Raw genomic sequence first — 8873 nt, 5'->3', positions numbered from 1 at the left:
TCAAGGCAGTCGCACCTGTGTGCCAACAGGTTCCAGGGCTTAGAAGTTGTACAGCCACTTAACAGAGGAGGTGATAGAGAACAGTTGCTGTTACAGAGTGTCATATTATATCCATGCCTTACAGAGACCCTAGAAGCCTTACTAACTCCTGTTAGTTTGCTTCCTGTGAACAACAGGTCAGCTTTTTCTTTGCTTATTATTTATTGTTAAGCTCTTGTGGAAAACAGAAAATGAAATTAAATTATGATTGAGAAAAAAGAAAGAAGCAGTACTACAATGTGCCATCCTCTATATACAGTGAGGGGGGAAAGTATTTGATCCCCTGCTGATTTTGTACGTTTGCCCACTGAAAAAGAAATGATCAGTCTATAATTTAAATTGAGGTTTATTTGAACAGTGAACAGAATAACAACAAAAAATCCAGAAAAACGCATGTCAAAAATGTTATAAATTGATTTGCATTTTAATGGGAAATAAGTATTTGACCCCCTCTCAATCAGAAAGATTTCTGGCTCCCAGGTGTATTTTATACAGGTAACGAGCTGAGATTAGGAGCACACTCTTAAAGGGAGTGCTCCTAATCTCAGTTTGTTACCTGTATAAAAGACACCTGTCCACAGAAGCAATCAATCAATCAGATTCCAAACTCTCCACCATGGCCAAGACCAAAGAGCTCTCCAAGGATGTCAGGGACAAGATTGTAGACCTACACATGGCTGGAATGGGCTACAAGACCATCGCCAAGCAGCTTGGTAACAAGGTGACAACAGTTGGTGCGATTATTCGCAAATGGAAGAAACACAAAAGACCTGTCAATCTCCCTCGGCCTGGGGCTCCATGCAAGATCTCACCTCGTGTAGTTGCAATGATCATGAGAACGGTGAGAAATCAGCCCAGAACTACACGGGAGGATCTTCTCAATGATCTCAAGGCAGCTGGGACCATAGTCACCAAGAAAACAATTGGTAACACACTACGCTGTGAAGAACTGAAATCCTGCAGCGCACGCGAGGTCCCCCTGCTCAAGAAAGCACATATACATGCCCTTCTGAAGTTTGCCAATTAACATCTGAATGATTGAGGAAAACTGGGTGAAAGTGTTGGGGTCAGATGAGACCAAACTGTAGCTCTTTGGCATCAACTCAACTCGACGTCTTTAGAGGAGGAGGAATGCTGCCTATGACCCAAAGAACACCTTCCCCACCGTCAAACATGGAGGTGGAAACATTATGCTTTGGGGGTGTTTTGAGCAAGCCACAACCACAATTGTTCCAGGGGCGCTGGGCAATGGTGACCTTGGCCGTGACCCCACTCCCTGCAGGTGTCTCATTGGGATTTGGGATATGCAAGGAACACATTTCCATTACACACTTGTGTGTTGTTAAGATAATGGGCATAATGCCAACCCAGAGATGGTGCTAGTGGGGCACCTATCTAGGATATATAAACAGGTGCATTATGAGTGTCTGATTGAAAGGAGATGATCGTGGACTTCAGGAAACAGCTGAGGGAGCAGCCCCCTATCCACATCGACGGGACAGTAGTGGAGAAGGTGGAAAGTTTTAAGTTCCCCGACTTAAACATCACGGACAAACTGAAATGGTCCACCCACACAGACAGCGTGGTGAAGAAGACGCAGCAGCGCCTCTTCAACCTCAGGAGGCTGAAGAAATTCCGCTTGTCACCAAAAACACTCACAAACTTTTACAGATGCACAATCGAGAGCATCCTGTCGGGCTGTATCACCGCCTGGTACGGCAACTGCTCCGCCCACAACCGTAAGGCTCTCCAGAGGGTAGTGAGGTCTGCACAACGCATCACCGGGGGCAAACTACCTGCCCTCCAGGACACCTACACCACCCGATATCACAGGAAGGGCAAAAAGATCATCAAGGACAACAACCACCCAAGCCACTGCCTGTTCACCAGCTATCATCCAGAAGGCGAGGTCACTACAGGTGCATCAAAGCAGGGGCCGAGAGATTGAAAAACAGCTTCTATCTCAAGGCCATCAGACTGTTAAACAGCCATCACTAACATTGAGTGGCTGCTGCCAACATAATGACTCATCTCTAGCCATTTTAATAATGAAAAATGTATTTAATAAATGTATCACTAGCCACTTTCAACAATGCCACTTTATATAATGTTTACATTCCCTATATTACTCATCTCATATGTATATACTGTACTCTATACCATCTACTGCATCTTGCCTATGCCGTTCGGCCATCGCTCATTCATATATTTTTATGTACATATTCTTATTCATTCCTTTACACTTGTGTGTATAGGATAGTTGTTGTGAAATTGTTAGGTTAGATTACTTGTTAGATACTACTGCATGGTCGGAACTAGAAGCACAAGCATTTCACTACACTCGCATTAACATCTGCTAAACATGTGCATGTGACAAATAACATTTGATTTGATTGGGGCGTTGTGACCTGTAACATGTTATACCTATGCTTGAACTTTACCAAACTTTCCGACCTGAGTTATTCACATACACATAAAAACAGGACAAATAAAAAGCACCCCCCAAATGATTTTTACAAATGTTTATTCCCTGTTCCCTATCCCCTTTCTGCCACAAAGTGAAATGAATTCACACTCCAGAACAGTAGGCGGACACAGCTCACACAGTTGGTGGCGGCATGCAAGGACACATGCCTTCCGGTCTTGTCTAGAATGGATACAGTAATTTAACGTCACATTTTTGTTATGTGAATTTTAGCTAATCCTAACCTAATTCTCTTTATCTGCTGTGTACGTTCTAACCTGCTACGCAAAGTCAATTTTGACCGAAGCTGTATCCCTTCTAGACAAACCCCTTCCTTCCCGCCTTTGGACAACAACCCTGTTAGGGCGGAGACAAGACCATCTGACTAGCTTCACATTGCTGGCAGCATGCTAGGTAGCTACAGTATATAGTTAGCTTGGTTCTTATTCTATGCGAATGAGTCTGAGGGCAAAATGGCTACAGCTTACAATATGTTTCAGTCAGAAACAACATCGATTATGGCCATTGTCGTCGAGACGGTAATTACAGAAATTAGTCCATTTTTGCGCGTCGTGCAAAACTCGTACAATCCAGAGAGAGAGGTGAGTACAGCGTGACTAATGACGTTACGGAGTTGCACAAGTTAACGTTAACTAAAGTTGCACCAACATTTACTGGTAACTAACGTTAGCTGCAATACGTTGTCTAGTAGATAGATAGTTTATCAAACGTTGGTATTTAACCACAAAAATGCCATCTGTAATGTAATTGGCAAAGTAAGCTAGCCACGTTAGCTTCATGCAATTTGCTTATCAAGCTAGCTAACGTAGCAAGTTAGCTTGCTTACTTATTGGTTTCACATCTTTGCTGTAGCACGTATGGAAAGCTGGCTACTTAGGTAACGTGTTTCCCCCCCTATTCTTTACACAGCTTTGCACTATTATGAATCTGGTGACGGGAGAGGCTATTCGTAAAATCTGCCAACTATTCCTAGTGGCTTCCTCGAGTTTACAAAATGAGAACGTGAAACTGAAGACCAAGGTCGAGCAGATGACCCAGTTGTTTGAAAACAATACACAGCCTGGTAAAAGTATGCTTATTTTGACGCTCATGTAAAAATGTATGTTGCCATTAGGGTTGGGCGATGTCAACCTTTGTCTTATCGTGAAGTACCCATAAAACGTGAATCATGACTAAATATATTTTGTAGACTAATCTTTTTTAGTAACCTATTCCTCTCTGATGGAGCTGTTGCACGTAAAACGTGTGTGCGCGCGGTAATGCAAGTGACAGTCAAGGATGAGCCCTCGCTGGCTGTGCATATTGTGAAGTGTTGTAAGATGAAATTTATGCTTGATCCGAAATGTGGTCGGAGTACGGTGGGACGTCATTTCGAATCCCCCGGGGGCACGCAGCGGCCAGATGAGCTCTGTACCGCATCGCTGTGCGCCTGTAATGTTTTGTACATTTCGGAGGGCTCCGGTTGACAGTAGGTGAGGGCGGGAGGTCCTGTATAAACACAAACTCACTTCCTTGACAACTTCCTTCACAACAGCTCTGCGCTGGGGAAGAGCAAGAACTATGAATGCCCTGGCTTCTGCAGAGGCCATATCACCGTAAATGCTGCACATCAATACAGATAACGGATTGACCATATAGGGCCTTTTAAATCACCAAGGGGGGAAAGGTGAATACCTAATCAATTGTACAAATGAATGCATTCAACTGAAATGTGTCTTCCACATTTAACACAACCCCTCTGAATCAGAGCCCTGCTGCAACTCTGCTGTCCCCAGAACGGGATAATCATTCAATGAGTCACATTTTTGCACAATCTTCCTCTCTTATTATGCCTAGGCTTCTATACTCCTACTATCATTGAAAAGGGCCTACACTACACAATTTATTTCAGAAGCTGTGCTCAGCTGTAAGTTCTTTTGACTTCTCATTTAAATTTTGTTGCCCCTAATATTTGTCTTTCAAAATAAAGCTGTGATAAAGAGTCTCATATAGACTGACCTTAAGTTCCCATTTGAAAGCTGATACTTTAGGACATAACATAATAGCTTATTTGGGAAATACTCTGCAAAGCTTTTGATAAGCTATTTTAATTAGTAGGATTTGGCATTTGGTTCCCAATCGCAAGGAGGGGGATGCATGTGTTTCTTTTATAGTAGACTAAGCTTTGCTCAACTGTAAGGTTTGTTCAAACTATTGTAAGATGTATCTATTTTCCTATTGTTTGTTCTGCCGCTCATTATTACCTTAGGCCTATCATGTTTTTGGGTTATTCCAAAAACAACCCAACTTTGAGAGCCTAGAAGACCGTTAGATAAATTCATTGTTTGATCATGAACTAGTGCAGTGAGAGAAAGCCAGCATGCATAAAAACTGAAGTCCTATTCATATATGTACAGAAAATATAAAATTTGGCTTTTAAAATAATTGGACACGAGTGTCCGCTATAAAATAAATACAAATGTAATAGGATTAGGCTACGTGGCCCAGATCATCTGACATTGAGATAGGAAAAAAATATTTTTTTACTGGCCCGTTAGCGCTGCTTTGATTAAATCTTAGCTATGTCTACATTCTCTTGCATTCTGTAAATTGTTTATAACATTTATTGAAATATGTTATGCAGTCTATAGCAAAATCATAGGCTACTTGGGATGGTCCTGCTGTGGGCTACCCGGTCAGCTCATTACTGCGTGGTGCCAGTCAAGTTGAAATAGGCTATACATTCTGTCATATCACAATGGCGTCGCCATCAACGATGGCTGTCAATCATCTTCGATATCTGATACGATTCTAATATCGCCCAACCCTAATTGCCATATATTGGGAGACTTATTTGACTAACTAAATTAGACAAGTGTCCTGTTCAGCTGGTTTATTTGTACATCAAGATGCCTCATGCTACACATTCAGGAGATCTATAGGCTAATATGTATATTACTCATATTTCTTTCATCTTTAGGTCCTGCAAATTTTTGCAGTAAACCCACAGAGACATCTTCATTGGAGAATGACTCCTCTCTGGGAGACACAGATGGACTGAATACAGACCTCTCCCCAAGAGACACTGAATCCAACGTTGAGCATATGAGAGCTGCTCTGCCAGGGAGCAACGAGAGAGACGGCCATGAAAGCCAGAAAAACAGCAATACTACTAAAGGGACACGATCCAAAGAAACCAAACGCTTCAAGTGTGATATTTGTGAGAAGACCTTCAGCCAGAACAAACGGCTGATACAACACAAGCTAACTCACACAAGACCCTTCAAGTGTGATGTTTGTGAAAAGACCTTCAGCAGGGAAGGGTCACTCGAATCTCACACGCTAACTCACACAAAACCATTCAAGTGTGATGATTGTGACAAGACCTTCAGTCGGAATCGCTTGCTGGTACGTCACAAGCTAATTCACACAGGAGAGAGGCCATTCGCTTGTGGTCAATGTGGCAAAACTTTCACAATGTCTAAGCAGCTCGAACATCACATGTTGCGTCACAGAGAAAAAACGCTCAGTTGCAAAGTCTGTGGAAATACATTCTTTACCAAAAAAGATCTGAAACGACATCAGCTTGTTCATGCAGTGGAGAGACCGTTCAAGTGCCTGACTTGTGGAAAGGGTTTTACAAAAAGGAAACTGCTTATTGAGCACGAGAGAATCCACACCGGTGAAAAACCATACAGCTGTGCTGTGTGTGGGAAGAGTTACACACAGAGTGGTGGCCTGAGTTATCATATGCGAACACATACAGGTGAACGTCCACATTCATGCTCAGAGTGTGGTAAGCGCTTTATAACTAAATCCAGCCTTGAAAAGCACAAGGTAATCCATACAGGGCAGAAGCCATTTACATGTGAGACATGTGGAGCTGCTTTCGGCCATAAAGGAAACCTTGTGAGACACCAAGTGCTTCACACAGGGGAGAGACCATACAAATGTAAAGTGTGTGGGAAAAGCTACCTTCAGTCCACCCTCTTAAAAGCTCACATGCACCGTCATGGGGCAACCAAACCATTTATGTGTGACCTATGTGGGAAGACTTTTATGTACAATTTTCTAATGAGGCGACACCATCTAAAATGGCACACAGCTGAAGGAGAGAAGCAGAAAGAACGAGAGAGAAAAGAGAGAACGAGAACCGCCAGGAGACCGGGAACCTCAACAAAGCCATTCAGTTGTGACATATGTTTGAACGGCTTCAGCTCCATGCTAACTCTGAAAAACCATCAACGAATTCACACTGGACAAAAGCAATACTCTTGTTCCATTTGCGGAAAGACCTTTGCCTATAAACATACTTTTGACTATCACATGAGACTTCACAGTGGGGTGAAGCCTTACGCTTGTAAATACTGTGAAAAGACATTTGTTCTTAGGCAAGCTCTAGAAGGACATGAGCGAACCCATACAGGTGAAAAGCCCTTCAAATGCAGTTATTGTGACAAGACATTTGCAGTCAACACCAATCTCAAAAGGCATGAGCGAGTCCACACGGGAGAGAAGCCATTCAAATGTGACGTTTGCGGGAGAGGTTTTGGCCAAGCCAACAACGTCAAAGCCCACATGCAAGTCCACACTGGAGTTAGGCCTTATTATTGCAAGAGATGTGGAAAGGGCTTTTCTGACATAAGACACTACAAAAACCATAGCTGTAATGGTGTGGCAGTGACACACGATCAGTCGAACAAATCTTCAGACCGCACTTTCAGAAGTAGAAAGGGAGAAATGCGGTAGAGGCAGGAGTGCTTGCCTTTATGCTGCTGTGATGTCGACTCAGTGATATAATCTCTATCATTCACAGTGGGGCAACTTCCTGCTTTCAGACATCAGGAACAACAGGGATGTATTCAGCAGGGTGAAAAGTTCTGGGGTGTGTTTCTGGAATGCCACAGCTGTCATATTACATTTCACAACCCAGGCACAAGTAAATTTGCTCCTCACAACCCAGAGCCCCTATTGCCTCATCCTAGTTTGCTCTTACTTTGAGGCATGCTCACATTGGGGAGAGCCTATTTGACTTGTTTTATTTCTGTTCAGCTAAACTACAAAGCTTATCTTTGATTTTTTTTGATTGACAGAATTTTTAGGAATTAAGGTTAGCTGTTTAGGAATTGAGGTGTGTGCCTGCGGTAATGCTTGGAGATCCAGGGTTTATGTTCATGAGCCCATTATTTCTGACAGTTTGAATTGTCTGTTTAATATATTTTTTTTCTATTGTGTAAAGATCATTAAAACACATACACAAACTGCAAAGTTCTGATATTTGTATCAGACAGGACAGCTTGGTGACACCTATTCAGGTGATGGTGCAGTAGAGGCTGGTGGAAGGAGCTGTAGGAGAACGGGCTCATTGTAATGGCTGTGATGAAATAAATTGAATAGAGTCGAGGTTTCCATATGTTTGTTTGACAGCTGTCCATTTATTCCATTCCAGCCATTACAATGAGCCCTTCCTCCTATAGCTCTGCCCACCAGCCTCCACTGCGGTGAGTATATAATTTCTCCTGACTGAGTGGTGAGGTATTATAAGTAGGTCAGAGTTCTGAGTTATTTGTCGACTGGTACCTGTTTGGCGACTCTTCCCACGTCCGAACCTATATCTGGAATAATGACGGACAATTCCACCATGAACCGTAGCGATTTAAAAAAATAAAATAAAAAAAAGAGATGTGTATATATATAAATTCCCTGGTGCCCTTTAGCCCCAATAGTGCATTTCACATGCTTCATGCGCCATCAGGAGTTTTCCATAAGAGTATGTGACTGACGTCAGCGCTATCGCCATCTACTGGTTTTAATGTCTATGATATTGACAGGCTGATTAGCTAGGACAAAATGGTGTGACAGATTTACACGCAAAGTTTGTTGAATTTAAGAATGGGGTGGTAGTATCTAACAATTGCGTTCAAATCAGTCTTTGACACCTTTTTGTCCTAGCTAATCAGCCTGTCAATATCATAGACGTTAAAACCAGTAGATGGTGATAGCGCTGACGTCAGTCACGTACTCCTATGGATAACTCCATAGGAGCATGAAGCCGGAAGTATTTGAATAGGAAATACACTATTGGGGCTGAAGGGCACCGGCTGAAAAAATAATAATTTTGCTACGGTTCATGGTGGAATTAACCGTAACTAGCAAAGGATCATGGTCGACGTAGTCGTTTTCATACTGCCTGAGTGAATCTACCATAGCAAACGACCCATTCTTTATCAGAACGGTCCACCAACCACGGATATTCCCCCAAAGTGGGAAAAGCATAGCGAAACAGGCAGACACAGGTCTGTAAATATGTTGCACGGTGGGCTAGATCATTTTACCTTTATTTAACTAGGCAAGTCAGTTAAGAACAAAT

The 8873-nt window shown here is 42.6% G+C and overlaps 1 protein-coding gene across 2 annotated transcripts; it reads left to right on the top strand.

Annotated features, from left to right (window-relative positions):
* Positions 1-2855: 2855 nt before the first annotated feature.
* Positions 2856-7771, top strand: LOC139408351 (zinc finger protein 271-like). Of its 2 annotated transcripts, none has more exons than XM_071152119.1 (3): positions 2856-3105; positions 3434-3593; positions 5484-7771. In XM_071152119.1, exons 1-3 carry the CDS (start codon positions 2977-2979, stop codon positions 7250-7252), a joined length of 2058 nt encoding a protein of 685 aa, XP_071008220.1. In that variant the 5' UTR covers positions 2856-2976; the 3' UTR covers positions 7253-7771. The 2 variants fall into 2 exon arrangements, with proteins under 2 accessions (XP_071008220.1, XP_071008221.1); XM_071152120.1 differs by having other exon boundaries at positions 3434-3587; positions 5484-7765.
* Positions 7772-8873: the final 1102 nt, after the last annotated feature.

The sequence above is a fragment of the Oncorhynchus clarkii genome, chromosome 5, assembly GCF_045791955.1.
Source record: "Oncorhynchus clarkii lewisi isolate Uvic-CL-2024 chromosome 5, UVic_Ocla_1.0, whole genome shotgun sequence".
NCBI lineage: Eukaryota > Metazoa > Chordata > Actinopteri > Salmoniformes > Salmonidae > Oncorhynchus > Oncorhynchus clarkii.
The sequence above is the reverse complement of the archived record's forward strand: the minus strand, read 5'-3'. Positions and strand labels throughout refer to the sequence as shown.

Coding starts and splice junctions, on each gene's coding strand:
- LOC139408351 (XM_071152119.1), top strand. CDS start 2,977: ATGGCTACAGCTTACAATATGTTTCAGTCAGAAACAACATCGATTATG. Junction 3,106..3,433: donor CGTACAATCCAGAGAGAGAG/GTGAGTACAGCG, acceptor TTCTTTACACAG/CTTTGCACTATTATGAATCT. Junction 3,594..5,483: donor CAATACACAGCCTGGTAAAA/GTATGCTTATTT, acceptor TTTCATCTTTAG/GTCCTGCAAATTTTTGCAGT.